General features: G+C 42.6%; 1 protein-coding gene across 1 annotated transcript in view; it reads right to left on the minus strand.

Moving 5' to 3' along the window:
• The window catches only part of ddb1 (damage-specific DNA binding protein 1), a 174,756-nt gene that overhangs the window by 77,912 nt on the left and 79,879 nt on the right, over positions 1-16,965 (minus strand). The window contains exon 18 of the mRNA XM_084337444.1: positions 2,241-2,352. Within this exon, the coding sequence (XP_084193570.1) occupies positions 2,241-2,352 (112 nt within the window). The remainder of the gene's footprint in view (positions 1-2,240; positions 2,353-16,965) is intronic.

Genomic DNA, 16,965 nt, shown 5'->3' on the forward strand with positions numbered 1-16,965 from the left:
TACGGAGTTAAGCTAATAAACTTATACTCACAACCACAGCAGGGGACTAACGTATTGTACTGTGAAGTAAACACGTTTTTCTTTTTGACATAGTTGCAGAAACACAGAACAAGTTAACTCACCACTACAGCCCCCAGTAGCCAAGCCAGTCTCTTGAAACACTGCTATCTTCAAACTTCCATTCCTCTCGAAACTTTCTTTTGTTGGGTGGTGCCATCCTTTTCATCTGAGAAAACCGCAATGGGTTTTCTTTTTAGTGGCCGGCTTACTCCTTCCATTTAATCGACGCTATTAAGCTAACGTTAGCTAATTGGTATAGCAGCGAGTGCAAGCAGCTACTAAGCGTGTGGTGGCTGTGGCGTCGGTAAACAAGCAGAGTTGACGCGCGAGGCTGCAAAAAATGCGACTGTCGTGAAACCAAAACACATCGCAGTTTTTAATTATTTTACACAACTATTTTGTTACCCTGCCATGTGGCGGACAGACCTCTCAGACCTCGCAAATGTCACTCGCCCAATCGCCCAATCGCCTCCCGCTGCAACCGCGGAGGGAGCCTCCGGAGCGAGCAGCGTCCTGTCTCTCGAGTCGCTGAGTGATGACTGCGTGGCGCGGTAGGAAAAAAAATCCCCTTTTCATGATATTTGGCGCTTCTGATTGGCTCAATTTTGTTTCAATCTGTATGCATCTACAAATCATATTATACCAGGTAGCCAATTCCATCAGACTGCAAATCAAATTGACGGATCTCCCCAATCAAATTGACGGAAATCCGTCTGGAGACGTAACGCTTTAATGCCCGTCCTCTCTTTGCAGTGACATTTAGGCTATTGACTACAGAGTGTTTCTTTATAAGGTGTGAAAACGTGGGTGGGTGAAGTGAAGCAACACTTTAGATGACTCATCAGCAGGTGTTCCGTGAAAAAAGCCAAAACAATTTATGTGGAGATATTACGATTATCTGAGATATTATATTTTTTTATCCACTTTTTCTCCTCTTTTTTCTATTTTTCTCCCATCCCAATTTCACTGTGACAATTCTCCCCTCCCCTGTCTTGAACGTTGCTCGCATATGCACCCCACTGGCCGGTTGTAGGGAGGATAGAAGCCTTGCATCACGTGTCCCCTCCGATACACGAGGAGGCAGCCTGTCACATCTTTTCACCTGCCAGCGCGGACTCTCATTGGCGCGGTGTAACATGTGGGAGGCTCACACTACCCCCGCCATTTCCTGTCTCTGCTGTGCAGGCATCCCCCAACCGACGTGTAGGAGTCGCTAGCCACAACGTCCAGATTACCACCCATCTTCCACCCGCTAACTCTGCCAATTGAGTTAGTATGACGGCCGGCCCAAGCCGGAGGCAACGCCGACAGCCGGATTCGAACCTGGTGTCTCTTGCGTTGGTGATGAGCGCAATGTCCGCTGCGTCACCCAGCCGCTATGAGATATTATTATGGTGGTGTGTAGTGGTTAACACTGTCGCCTCACAGCTAGAAGGTCCAGGGTTAGATTCCCGCTTGGGGACCAGGTTTCCACGTTGCCAGGTACCCAGGTGGGGTATCTCCAGGGCCTTTCTGTGTGGAGTTAGCATGTTCTCCCCGTGCTCGTAAGGGTTTCCCCTCCCGATAAGATAAACCCAATGGAAAAACATGCACAACAGATCGCTAACACTGTCGCATCCCTGACGAAGACGGACAGGAGCACTTGGATTGGTCCCCGGGGCGCGGCCCCACGCCACAGCCAGTATCTGCTCCCGGCTGCCCTTGGGGGGGGGGAGAAGGGCGACGGGATGGGTCAAGCGTAGAGACTAAATTTCATCGGCGACCCAAAAATTGCATGCGTGTGTTGCTGTGTACACATGCTGGGTACACATGTGTCGGAGGAAGCATGCGATAGTCTCCGCCCTCTCGGACCGACGGTAGGGGGTAGAGTGCGCAACGACCAGGAAGGGGGTTTGGGAATTGGCATAACGACTAACATTGGGACGGGAGAAAAAATGGAAAAAGGGGGAAAAAGATAATAAAAATAAAAAAAATAAATTGAATGAAAAAGGACCATGACATTGTATTACAAAAACATAATACATAAAAAAGCAGTGAAATCACACTGTAAAAGCCTAACGCCTTCAAATATCATTACACTGTCAAAAATAAGAAAAAGAAACGTGTGATTAAATAAGAGTTGAAAATAAATAAATCAAAGAAAGAAAATTACATTGGGTTAGTGTCAGAGTGGAACAGACCTGAGTGCTAGCACTGGGGCGCACAGCTGCAGTGGTGCCACTGGCATCCTGCATCTCCACCCTGCTGGACAGAACTCCAAAACACTGGGACACCTCCTGGTAACAGATCCGCCTGGCGGGGCCACGGACAGAGGGATGGAGGAGGGAAGACAGAGGGGAGAGAAGAACAACGTAGTGGGGTTAAAGCAAACGATAAGAGTCCAATACTTACTACTGCTTTCTAGGTGCCTGGAAAGCTGTTTAATGCATTCCACTTAAACCATTGGTAGCAGAGCATGATGACAATCAGGTAACCTCTCAGAGAGCAGTGACACACACACACACAAGCAGTAAAGAGAGAGAGAGAACACCTGTCTCAGTGGACCCTAGAATTATAAGACTATAAAACCACCAGCATATTCTAGAGAGCACCTATTCATTCTGGAGGCCAGAGGGATGCCACAGCAGCCTACATCACTCTGAAACATAATGTACTCTCCATTTGGGAAGGAAGTGAGAGCAGGAAGGCTATACTACCTCTCATTTAAAGCACATACAAAATTTCACCAAAATTGCCTTCTTCCATCTTCGTAATATCACAAAAAACTGCCCTATTTTAACTCTGGCTGATGCTGAAACCCTAATTCATGCATTTGTCTCATCACGTCTAGACTACTGTAACGCACTCTTTTCAGGCCTATTTGAAGTTTGGATTTTTTTTTACGAAATCGTTTTCTGCAGAAATTATTTTGGTAAAAAGTGAGAGAAAAGGCTGCAGAAAACGATTTCCTCATTGACTCCAATGCATTCCGCGAAAATTTCTCTTCCCGTTTGCGCTCGTGACTTTTCACCTAGATCCCTGATTCACAATTATTGCTCCTAATCACTCATTTCTGAACGGATTTTTATGACATTTTGACATGTACTACACAAGACTTCAGGCTATGGACCCAGGCTATGGAAATACTACTTCTGGACTACTAACTACTACAGAAAAACGTGAGTAACAAGTTTTTCTACAACTCAAGTTCAGCCCTATGTTACTCTATTTCATTAGCACTAAAAGTGAATTTTCTTTATTGTATCAGAAACTTCAAAAGAGACCAGGCTCATGCATGTGCTATAAGTATAACGTATAGTATTTTGGTTTGCAAAAAAAATATGCAGTCCTCAAGTTCAAGTAAAAAAAAAATCCACTTTTGGGGGCGCCAGTTAACACATCCTGCGCCAAAAACGAGTTTACTCGTTATTGCCCGCCAATCTAATAACGCCAACGAGTTTACTCGTTTTTATGATAGTTGTTTCCTTTATTCGCTATTGGCATTCATAATTCATCCAGGAAGGCTCCGGGAACCAGCTGGACCCTGTCTGATATTTCAACACCTCAATACCACCGCCTGGTGGATTTCGGGCGAGTTGCACTCCACTCTAAACCGGATGTGGCGCTCTGTGCATCGGGGAAAATCCTCCAGCAGAGATATCTTGTTATGTTGATCAAGACAAACACTCGAGTGCATTTGATCGCTTTCGAGACGCAAGAATCAATATGCTTTTGGCGTTTATTGCGTCATACAAACGGAAAATGCATATAGCAGATCGACATCAAATGCTTGGAAAAAAAATCTCCAGACGCATCGGCCACAGGTAAGAGGAATCTAACGTTAATTCCAGCTTGATTGTCCATTTATTTCATTGCAATCCATCTGCTCAACGTATGATCTCGTACTAAGGAAAGCCGTTACTGACAATCAAGGAATCATAAACGACCCCGCCCCCCTTTTCTTCACGCATGATGGAGCATAATGTATACCGAGCATATGCATTTGAATTTTTTAATATAGCGTGTATAGGAACGAAACGCCAATCAATTATGTGTAATATGCGTTGGGGCCTATAACTCGCGTTCTAGGAATTACTGCTATACACTCCAAAAACACTTATATTCATGACCGTACTAACACAACAATGTATGAATGGAAAAATATAACGTTCCCACATCCGGAACGATAGATACCCGATGTTGAATGGGCCATAGTAATGTCGATATAGCTATAATATTTAAAAAGTTATAGCCCTGCAAAGAAGGTGAGCGACTCCATAGGCTTACAGCACTGGCAGAGAGTGGTATAAGATGGGCAAACTGCGTGGCACAGAATGTGTTAACACTTTAAGGACCAGACACGAGTATATACGCGTTTCGATTCCATGCGTTGTGGACCAGAGCCACGTATATACTCGTGGCAAGTTGTTATTGTTTTATTCCATATTTATAACGCTTATTAGGTACCCGATCCACTAGCAGGATCTTTCCACATATTTGATTTTCGAAACATGCAGTACCGGCCAGATCCGCTTAGGGGCGCCATCGCTCCACTGCAGTATCATTGATGGGATTTAAAAAAAAATAATGCTTTTACAGTTCTGTGGGCGGATCATAGATCCTTGATTCCAAAAGAAGACCCTCCATCTTGGATCAGCTTGCCGAATGTTTCTTTCAGAGTGGAATAATGGGATTTATGATTAGCCAATGTGCATATCGATCTACCAGAATCCGATGACTGGTGAGGAAATGCTGCCGGCGATCACATGGCCTGACGGTAGGATAATATTACCCCAAATTACAGCTGGATTGGACATTGTTTTATAACCTAACGTGATAGACTACTGACATTTGCTACCGGAACGCACACTCTATTGCTAATCAATAATACTGATCGGCGTTCCCCGCCGCCCCCATTTCATCCATAGATGCTCTGTAATAGTCCGGATGCTACGCAGTTTGTTTTATTTCATTCGTATATATACATGAAATGGCGTTTGATATAACGGCGCCAACGTTTAGCCTTTTTTGCAACCAACCGATGGATTTTTATTTTCTTTAAGCCATTATCAAGGCACGGTTTATGCACTCAAGTGACAATGAGAATGGACAGATAGCAATACTATAAATGATATATAAAGCTCTTAGAAAGTACATCGGTTTGTTTACAATCCTCTGTCCTCTGAAGCCTAAATCGCCGCGGGGCTCCGGACGCGGGAATATTAAAGGCAACCAACTTGTGTTCAGCTTTTAGTTCAGCGTTTCTCTGATTGATTCAATCAATCCACTAGCACACGCCCTTGCGGCAAGAGAGACGCGGCAGAAGCGCTGGTCGAACAAGCGGTGTTCTGTAACTTCTGTTGTGTGACTGTACTACAGCGGTGTTCTGTTGTGTGACTGTACTAAACTCTTCCACCACATGACCGACATTTGACATACAGTACACCTCCTATCTATGTTGGGATTATGTTTGGTCATGACAAAACAATAAAAATCGCTACTGTTAGTAATGCTGCCACCACCCACTTCAATGACAGAGCTCTCATATTTGCGAATGCATAAACTATATCTTAAATTATGGCGATGTGTCTAATATGGCTGTCGCGAAGTCATTGATAAGCGACAGCCATATTAGACACAGCCATAATTTAAGATATAGTTTATGCATTCGCAAAATATGAGAGCGCTGAGCGCTGTCATTGAAGGGCTTCTACAAAGGAGGAACGGCCTCTGCTGCTGCTGGAGCTGAACCGAGTCAAGCCGCGGGCGGCGCACGGAAGCCGGGGATAAACCACTGCGTCGCCCCGCTGGCGCTTCAGGCTCAGCAGCCTCCACGGGCGAAATAACATATAACGTTACAGTTCCACACTGATGTACAGCGAGTGTCTAATATGGCTGTCGCGAAGTCATGCCTCTCCCTCTGAAAGCCCATCCACGCTGTGTATCATAGAGACATAGAGCACTGGGTTTTATCACTGGAGATATATTTCTCACTCACCATTGTATTTTGCGCCATCTGACAATATCATAATGATGTGTTTTCTATATTATATCCACAATCATTCATCTAAAAAATGTTATGGGCTTTGATTAAACATGTAACCTACACCTACTGTAACTTACTGTACCTCTGCTTCCTACAGCACAGCAGGTAATGGCGTTAATCAATGGAATGCGAAACATAATAACGTTACGCTTTCTAGTTCAGCGCATTTCATAACTGTATGGGCTTTGTTTATACACGAGTGAATCTGGTAGTTGGTTGTTAAAAACGCGAAACATAATAACGTTACGCTTTCTAGTTCAGCGCATTTCATAACTGTATGGGCTTTGTTTATACACGAGTGAATCTGGTAGTTGGTTGTTAAAAACGTGAAACATAATAAAACGCGAAACATAATAACGTTACGCTTTCTAGTTCAGCGCATTTCATAACTGTATGGGCTTTGTTTATACACGAGTGAATCTGGTAGTTGGTTGTTAAAAACGCGAAACATAATAACGTTACGCTTTCTAGTTCAGCGCATTTCATAGCACAAGTTGGTTGGAACAGCAGCCCAACACAAGTGCGTTGGAACAGCAGCCCAACACAAGTGCGTTGGTACACAAGTTGGTTGCCCGCGCTGCCGCTCGCTTGCTCCTTGGATTTCATTTGGGACGTGGGACGACTGCCGCTTGCCTGCGCGTGGGGGCGCGGCCAATCAGAGAAAAGCCGAACACAAGTTGGTTGCCTTTAATATTCACGCGCTCCGGACGCCATAGTGTTAAGAGTCTAAGACCCATCTTTTCTCTCTCTCCTTCAACCTACCCTGCTCTCACCTGGTCGGGGACTAAACTTAGCTTAATCTGTCTAGTTTAGTTAGAATGTCGGTTATCTGCTCCCATGTCTGCTTTTCTGCAGACATGGGAGCCTTTTTTAACCCCCGTCTCCGTCTCTGAGTGAAGTTATCGATAGACATTCCAGTGACCTACCTCATACTGGACATGAGCACCACCGCTCCCATAGAACAGCTTCATACCGGCCTGCAGCGTTGAACCTTACATGCTCTGCCTTAACCTATTCTGAGTGGTTTCTCCTGCCCCCCGGGGCATATGGCCCTGAGCCATCGTCTTGTATCTCATCCTGTTTATACGCTTGCAGTAGTTCTTAGTTCTATCCATTACTTAATTTCACAATTCTCATATACTTTGATTCTATTGTCACCATGTATGCATATATAATATGCCCACTACAAACATGGGAACTCTATAACCCCTAACCCCATCTCTCTTGAGTGGTTGTCTCTAGGGATGGGTACCGAATTCGGTACTTTTGAGGTACCGAACCGAAACACGTCGGTACTACCGAGTATCGATTCAAGTGAGATACAGAGAGAATTTTTTTAAACTTTTTTCTTTTCATGTCAACGTTCACACACACAATATATGCTTACCTAGGATTTGACTTGATTCAACAACAAAGCAGTCTGAGCAATGGCAAGCCGAAAACTGTCGAAATTGTAGTTACCGTAATTCCTCTAATAGTAACCCCGGCTTGTATTTGTTTCAACTGTAGCGGATACCAGGCTTGTATTAGGAGGAGGCATGTATAAGAGAGAGGCCTATATTTCAAATCTTCAAACAGATCATAATGAATAAATCAGTTTGAACCCAGTAAAATGTACTGGGTTCATTTATTGAAACCAAGTATTGTATGAAATACGGTAGTAAACAGTGCAATTACATTACAATTATGGTATTTACTGCACAGCCAGGCCAGCATATAACAACAATAACAAAATATATTGCCTATGGTAAATCCGTTGAGGGAAATACCGTAATTCCTCTAATATACATGAAACCCGGCTTGTATTAGGAGGCCGGCTTATAATTGCTTAGCTCAACAGCGCACCCGGTCATTAATAGAGACCCGCTTTTTAATTGAATACCGGTTACTATTAGAGGAATTACGGTATTTGAAGTTTGGATTTTTTTTTACGACTGAGGTAGGTAAATAAAATTTCTTGAGACTAAAGTACCGAAAAAAGGTACCGTTGGGTACCGGTATCGATTCACAGGTACCGGTACCGTATAGGTTCAAATGTGAAAGGTACCCATCCCTAGTTGTCTCGTGGTGTTGACTGAGGTGGTGGATGTCTCAGGGTGTTGGCCAAGATTGCAGTGACTGTTCTACCCCCACATTGGTTATGTGCACCATTGAAGTCATGGATCAGCTTCATACAGTCTTCTGTACAACCTACAACGTCTAAACATAGCATGTTCTAGTTCATTGCTGGGTTAAGTACTTTTATTCTATTCACATATATGCTTACTACATATATCTATTCTAGTGGTGTCAGGCGATTAAAAAAATTTATCTAATTAATTACAGGATATGTAATTAATTCATCTAATTAATCGCATAACCATTTTAGGCCAGATATTCTATATTCTATAATCATATTTAAAATGGCATGTGTCCGGATGGCAGAATTCAGTACCTTCAAAACCTTCTGTTTAATAATCTTCCATTTATTCATTTGCTTAGATTTTTCAGGTCTGGTAAATTTTAGCATGGTGTTATTCACAGTCAAAGATACAACATTTTTTATTGATATTCTCATTTGGTTCATTCCAATTTACTCAAGCCTAGTAACAGACAGTATTTCTGACACTGGGAATACATTACCTGAGATCCATAGATGTCCCTAGAATCAGATACCAAGAACATGCAAATGGACCATATTAAAAAATATTCTGTAAATGTGTATTCTACGTTCTTATGGAATGAATGAGATTAAAAAATATAAATAAATAATAATAATTTTTAAAATAAATGTTGAGTTACGCGATAATTTGCTGTGTAATTAATTAATCTAATTAACGAGATAAACTGACAGCCCTAATCTATTCTATTCACATAATATGCTTACCACATGTATCTATTGCTATGTCCGCCCATCACAATCATGCAAACTGTCTAACGGCCTGTCCCCGTCTCCCTGTGAGTGGCGGTCTCGTGGTGATGACCGGAGTGGTGGACGTCCCGTGATGGTGACCGGGAGGATGCGACCCTCTACGCCGCCCCCATACCTCAAATGGAATCGCCATCAGCTCTATTTTCAATCTTTCTAAATGTTCTTATGTACCGCAGTTGCTATTGCATGTAGTTATTTGTGTTACTTTCATTACACGTATATGTACATGCAGGGACGTGCACAGGACTTTAGAGGGGCAGGTGCTCAAAGGCTGAAAAGGGCACTACACTTGTGTGTATATATTAAGCGAGCGCGCGAGCCTGATTTTTAAGGGCCCTTTTCGGGCGGGGGGCCCCCTTTTTATGCTTTTTGGGGGGTTATGGTGATCAAATATTGAATATTGAACTATAATAATCAGTGCAGGAGCTCACTTATCCTTGAAAGACACTTTTATCACTGACTTAAAAGGCCCATACATCTCCATAAATGTTCAGGGGGGAGGGAATAAGTGCTTACCCTACAGACCCCAAGAAGTGCTGTATATTCTGTATTGTTTAATATAAATGCATTTTTTATTCCAATCCCGATTTGTATTTGAGATTCCCAAATCCCATCGGACTTGACTTCTTCGTGTCCCTCAATGAGTGAAATACCAGCATTCAACAGCGGTTTCTATCATCATCATCATCACCACCCACGCTATGCATAAAATATATAGGTCCGCGGAGAGGCACGCTGAGGAGGCCGTGCAAACTGCAATGGAATATGGGGCATCTCTCTCTCTTTACCTAATATTTTGATTCTATCCTGACATTTTTCAGTTGGAAGGGCAGACCATATGCTAAACGATTATAAAAAAAAAAAAAAAAAAAAAAAAAAACGATTTAAATTTTTTTTTCAAAAAGGGCACTTTTTTGATGAGGCTCAAAAAGGCAGGTGCTCAGGCACCCCTTGGCCTCTATGTGTGCACGTGCCTGTGTACATGCTTATCAACTGTTTCGCCTGTTTTATAGCAACACTACTATCACCTTGAATGGCCCTTCTAAGGTTTCTCCCCTCCACATTGCCTGTGGTGCTTTTTTCCTATTGCTAGGTTTTTAGTGAGTATTTCCTTACCTTCGCGTGTGGCATGTCTGAGAGTGTTGTATTCATTTAAAAAAATGTGGACTTCATGGTGTTTTTGTTTTGTTCTTGATGTATTATGATGTTTCTTTTTTACTTGTTTAACACTATGACGACCGGCGCCCCGCGGCGATTTAGGCCTCAGAGGACAGAGGATTGTAAACAAACCGATGTACTTTCTAAGAGCTTTATACATCATTTATAGTATTGCTATCTGTCCATTCTCATTGTCACTTGAGTGCATAAACCGTGCCTTCATAATGGCTTAAAGAAAATAAAAATCGATCGGTTGGTTGTCATTTTATAGCGTCGTGAATATAAGGTATATCGCGCTTTTCGTCTAGGCTTTTCTGCAGGAGGCTGCAAAAAAGGCTAAACGTTGGTGCCGTTATATCAAACGCCAATTCTGCTGTATATATATACGAATGAAATAAAACAAACTGCGTAGCATCCGGACTATTACAGAGCATCTATGGATGAAATGGGGGCGGCGGGGAACGCCGATTACTATTATTGATTAGCAATACAGTGTGCGTTCAATATAGCATTTTCACTGATCGATCACGTTACGTTATAAAACAATGTCCAATCCAGCTGTAATTTGGGGTAATATTATCCTACCCTCAGGCCATGTGATCGCCGGCAGCATTTCCTCACCAGTCATCGGATTCTGGTAGATCGATATGCACATTGTCTAATCATAAATCCCATTATTCCACGCTGAAAAAAACATTCGGCAAGCTGATCCAAGATGGAGGGTCTTCTTTTGGAATCAAGGATCTATGATCCGCCCACAGAACTGTAAAAGCATTTTTTTTTTAATCCCATCAATGATACTGCAGTGGAGCGATGGCGCCCCTAAGCGGATCTGGCCGGTACTGCATGTTTCGAAAATCAAATATGTGGAAAGATCCTGCTAGTGGATCGGGTACCTAATAAGCGGTATAAATATGGAATAAAACAATAACAACTTGCCACGAGTATATATGTGGCTCTGGTCCACAACGCTCTTTTTCGAAACACGTATATACTCGTGTCTGGTCCTTAAAGTGTTAAAGAAGACGTGTCCGGCCCATGGGGATATTAACGTGTGTTGTCAGGCCTTACGAATACATTTTATTTGATATATACAAGCTGGAAGACCTCTCTCAACCCCAACCTTTTGGAGTTGGCTGGAGTTATGGTTTAACTATGTTGATAATATAGGCCTAATTCTATGTTTAATGGGCAAGGCCAACTGTTGAATATGTCTACTCTACAGCCATATATGGTCATGAGTAATCAGTGTGCCGTGGTAACTAGGGATGGTCATGACTCAGCCTGCTGTGGTAACTAGGGATGGTCATGAGTCATCAGCCTGCCGTGGTAACTAGGGATGGTCATGAGTAATCAGCCTGCCGTGGTAACTAGGGATGGTCATGAGTAATTAGCCTGCCGTGGTAACTAGGGATGGTCATGAGAATCAGCCTGCCGTGGTAACTAGGGATGGTCATGAGTAATCAGCCTACCATCATGATAACTAGGGATGGTCATGATGAGTAATCAGCCTGCCGTGGTAACTATGGACGGTCATGAGTAATCAGCCTGCCGTGGTAACTAGGGATGGTCATGAGTAATCAGCTGCCGTGGTAACTAGGGATGGTCATGAGTAATCAGCCTACCATCATGGTAACTAGGGATGGACGGTCATGATGAGTAATCAGCCTGCCGTGGTAACTATGGACGGTCATGAGTAATCAGCCTGCCGTGGTAACTAGGGATGGTCATGAGTAATCAGCCTACCATCATGGTAACTAGGGATGGTCATGATGAGTAATCAGCCTGCCGTGGTAACTATGGATGGTCATGAGTAATCAGCTTGCCGTGGTAACTAGGGACGGTCATGAGTAATCAGCCTGCTGATTTTGTTTAGTCCTGAGACAGAATAGAAAACAAGACTACGATTTTAAAAGGCCCACTAGTGACCATGCTGCTCCCCAGTGGTTACTACAGTACATTGCCATAGAGCCCTTTGCTAGTGCGTGCCACACTAATGTGCACACCACCCTAATGATTGGACTGAGTGCAACCTACAGACTGAAACTGCCATTCCTAGAGCCCCTTGTGGCCTAGCAAGGACTAAAAACAAGACTAAGAATGTAAAAGCCTGCTAGCCGCTATGCTGTCAGAAGAATTGAGATCACCAAGTTAACTAGACTGCTGTCGCTGGCTGCCACTGTTTTTCTTCTATTGAGGGCACCGGCTGTCACTCAAGTGTCACTCATTAATAGGAGGGACAGTGTGCTGTGTTGGTTCTTGTATGTTTTTATCGCCATCCTGTGGTGGTCAGTGGATGAGGCAGAATGCAAGCTTATGACTTGACCAAAGTGGTTGACACCAGAGATCGACTGACCGACATGGCCATTCCTATTTCCTAGAGCACCTAGCTAGCTCTTGCTAGCAAGGCTAAAAATATTTTCACACTACATCTCCCACTGAAACCTTTTACAATTGAATCCATGGGGTGGTACTGTTATTACCAGAAAGTTGTGTTAGCAAACATTGAGGAGGAACAATTTTTGTTACAAACTATGCAAGAGTTACACATTGTTAAGCTAGTGGAAACTCGAGATTGCAAGAAATGTGTGCCATTACCAAGCATCTCATCCTTGTCGAGAAGGGGGCTAAATATTGCTACAAAAGGGTCTGTTGACCTCTCACTTCAGATTACCTGAATGAAATGTGTTCAATGGAACCACAAGCATCTCACCTTCACAACCATGTCCAATCTTTGCATAATAAATATTTTTAGGAGGCTCTAGGAATGGCAATGTTGAGCCCACATAATTGTATATAATGTTTCAAACATAAGAACAGGGTTTGGTAAAAGTGTTTTTAGCTATGCTGTGCCATCATCTTGGAATAACTTGCAAAAGTTCTTGAAACTTGAACATTATATATCAATTTAGTACTAGGGATGCACCGATATAAAAATTTGCCACCGATACCGATACCGATTGTTCAACTAACACAATCGGCCGATACCGATATTTGTGGCAACAATCTTTTTTAAATATTAAAAAAAAAAAAAAAATTATATATATTTTTTTGTAATATTATTATAATTTTTTTTATGAAACTACTGTATATTTGTGTTACAAATTGTGCTCACCGATATGAACATAGGCCTCTTTACTTACTTAAAAAAAGGAAACATCAAGAAATAGCACTATCTCTCTCCCAGTATGTTCTGCAGGGCTGCAGCTAGATACTAATTCTCCCAGCATGGTCTACCTGCTGGGCTGCAGCTAGATACTATTGTCTCAACCAATGAAATTTTGATTGACAGTCGATCTGCCAATTACGTCACACACCGATTGCACCCGCCTCTGCTGTTACCACCAATCGGCAAGCGCGTATACATTTTTTACTTCGGCTTTTGTCCGCCATTGATTTTGAGTTGACGAGAGCTTTTCTACAACAACAACAATGGCGGCGCGGCTGACGTTTAGCTTTTAGCTCCGCTGGATGACTTAAATGAGGCATAATGATTTTACTGCAACTAATGTTATAATAAAACAAAGCCTTTCTATACATGTGTCTGATTGAAAACGTTATTAACAGATTGCAGAATGGGTAAAACTCAGGGCTCTGTGAGCAACGGAAGGAACTGAGCTAGTATGAACGCTTGCTACGTTCGGGTAAATAATATGCTGATGTTATTGAACGTGTAACACTAACTATATAACGTTAATGCCACAAAACGAATGCCTTGTTAATCATAAGTAGTAACTTTGATGCAGTAGCTTGTGTGTGTGTGTGTGGGGGGGACTGGGGACGGCGTTGTGCAGGTCACGAGTGAACTTTTTTTTGTCTCGACGCTACACAAATTGATGGATATTTATCGGCTACTGCCATCGGCACATTCGAGCTTATCGGCCGATAGGCCGATTGCCGTCAACAAGGCACTTATCGGCCGATACCGATACCCGACCGATACATCAGTGCACCCCTATTTAGTACCTCAGACAAAGAACGATATAGGTCAGTTTTAAGTTTTCAGAGGATGTTTTTCAAACATTGTTATCTAAAGATGGTAAGTTTGAGTGTTGTGTTCACTCATTGTTAACACATTCTGCGCCAAGAACGAGTTAACTCGTTATTGCCCGCCAATCAAATAACGCCAATAACGAGTTTACTCGTTTTTATGATCGTTATTTCTTTTATTCGCTATATCTATTCATAATTCATGGCTGCAGCCTCTGCAGACGCGTGATTTTTTAACGTAGCCTCTGTGAGCGAAGACGCTCTTTGATTGCAGCGAAGAATAAAAAGACGCTATCCGATTGGCTAACCCTAACCCTAAGCATAACCACGTCGAAAGAATGCCTAAGCATAACCACTTCGAAAGAATGCCTAAGCATAACCACTTCGAAAGAATGCCTAAGCTAACTACTTCGAAGCAGAGAATATATGTACAAGGCGGAAGAGACCCTTCGGAGCTAAACCAATCAGAGAGGGTATTTTCTTCTTCGCTGTACGCGGCCTAGCCAATCAGAGAGCGTCGTCGGAAACAGAGGCTACAGAAAAAAAATCACGCTCTGCCGACCCTGGTGAATGTGTCTGAGCTAGCAGACGGTCAACACCGCCCTCTACTGCCTTGCGGAGCTATTGCACTCCATTTGAAATGGGCTGGTGTGTTTTCTGAGCCGATCTGAGCCGTGGGGGCGGGGTTTAAATACTCAGACGAGGCAGGCGCTTACAACGATGGCATGGAACACTAACCCCGCCCGCCAGTTCATGTGTAACGCTCTGTAATGTCGGGGACAGGATCGCTGTGGATAACTGGAACGGCGATCAAATAATTGGATAATTTTTTTTGCATTACATCAGAGACCAGGTAAGGACTCTATATATCCAATATTGCATTGATCTGATATTTAATTCTACCGCGATCAAAGCTGTGTGTGTGGACTCTGTCTGTGCTGTGTACCGTTGGTGGCAGGGGGGGCGGTTCAAGCAACATTTCATGTATACACGAGGAGACAATACCAATAATCTAGCGTTGATTTCAGGATGATTAAAATTACAACGTGATAACTGGATTACACTAAAATGCCTTTTTCTCGTCTTTACCTGGAATTTCTCAGAATCACTCAAACTATACTCATATTCAAAGCGGTATAAAACGGAAATGTACGGATGAAAAAACAATCTGTGTTTTGCATGTTGACCAGAAGCAAGTCAATAGTTGTTAAAGAATATTCTATGGACAGACGGATATTGTTATTTAAAGAGTTGAGATAACTATGAAAAGCCAACAGTTCAGATTCATTGCCATCAAAAATAAATAATAGATTGTCGATATACCGGCCATACCAGGTGATATTGTGATACCAAGGATTGATAGGGTTGAGCACATACAACTTTTCCCAAAGGCCTAAAAAGAGACAAGCATAATTAGGAGACAAGCATAACCTCTTATTAAAACCTCTTATTAGGGGCGGAGACCGCATCCGCAAACTCAATCAGAGGGAAACATTCTGGATTCATAGCCTTGACGCTCTTAATGCCCCTGGGCTAAATGAGGATATTGACTTCATGTGTTATCTTTGATTTCTATCCTATATGTTTATTGCCATTGTATTGTGTGTATTCTTTGTACCTTACATAGGCTACTTAGGCTATTATATTTTTCTGTATATTGCTTACTGATTATTTATCTATGCTTATACTTATAGCCTGTTTGATATATATTTTTTATTTTTCTACACCGTCACTGATTGATGGCTCCGCCCTTGCGTGTGCCTTCCAATCATCACTCGTTTCAATCATTTGGTGTTTATTGCTTTATTGTTTCACCTGACTCTCACCTGTGGGTATTTAAGGGGGTGATGCGTTTGTACATTTTACTCCAATCCTGATGAAGACCGCTATGGTCGAAACATGTTGATTAGATTTTAAATGAATTAGCCACTTTTAATAAAGGCTTTTTAACCTTCTTCCCTCTGGATTTTACATCTTTTTGAGTGCCTGGATCGACTCTCTTCTCTGAATCAAGTATCTATTGTTCAGGGTGTAGCAACGTTATACTTTTTCATTCACATATTCATACTAAAATACGGTCTAAAGTATAAGTATGTTTTTATCGTTTTCTGCAGCTTTCTCCAGAACGTGATTTATAGACCTAAATGCATTATATTGATGATCAAATACAGTTTGATAGCAATCTGCGCGATAAAAAATTTCAAATGGACGTGCTTCTAGAAGTTACTACTGATCATCTGATGTTGACCGGATGGGGGGGGGGGGGTCGTTTATAATTCCGTGGCCAACGTTAGATGATTCATCTAGTGTGGGTGATATGATCATCAGAGCAGTTTATATCGAACACGTTAATCTTACCGTAGCTTCCTCATAGCGTTGGGCGATGAGTGTGGAGCAGAAATATTCCTATTATGGGATGTAGAAATATGCGATCCATTTCCAGGTTGTATAATAGTATATACGTCCAAATCATGTTGTTTATCAAGTTATTGGTAACGGATTGCTATCCGTTGTGTCTAGCTCGAGTCCTGGGACTATTAGCGAGTGATCGGACCGAATTGGAATGAGCACCAGCTTCCATTTCCTGTTTCCGCTCTGGGCGATCCGCCGATCGGCCACCAGATGGCGCTCTTGAACCGTTGGAGAGTTGAGAGGGGATCAACAGTAGATCTCAAGTCTCCAGGGGAGAAATATGATTTCGATCACAGATTTTTGAAATATTGATATCAAAGACGTGGTACGGCGTCTTTGGCAGAATGAGCATGGCGAGGAATGACGTGGTAAGGCGTTTTTGGCGACCATAGTGTTAACATCCCAGGGA

This window comes from Notolepis coatsorum, assembly GCF_963971535.1.
Source record: "Notolepis coatsorum genome assembly, chromosome: 20".
NCBI classification, from domain to species: Eukaryota; Metazoa; Chordata; class Actinopteri; order Aulopiformes; family Paralepididae; genus Notolepis; species Notolepis coatsorum.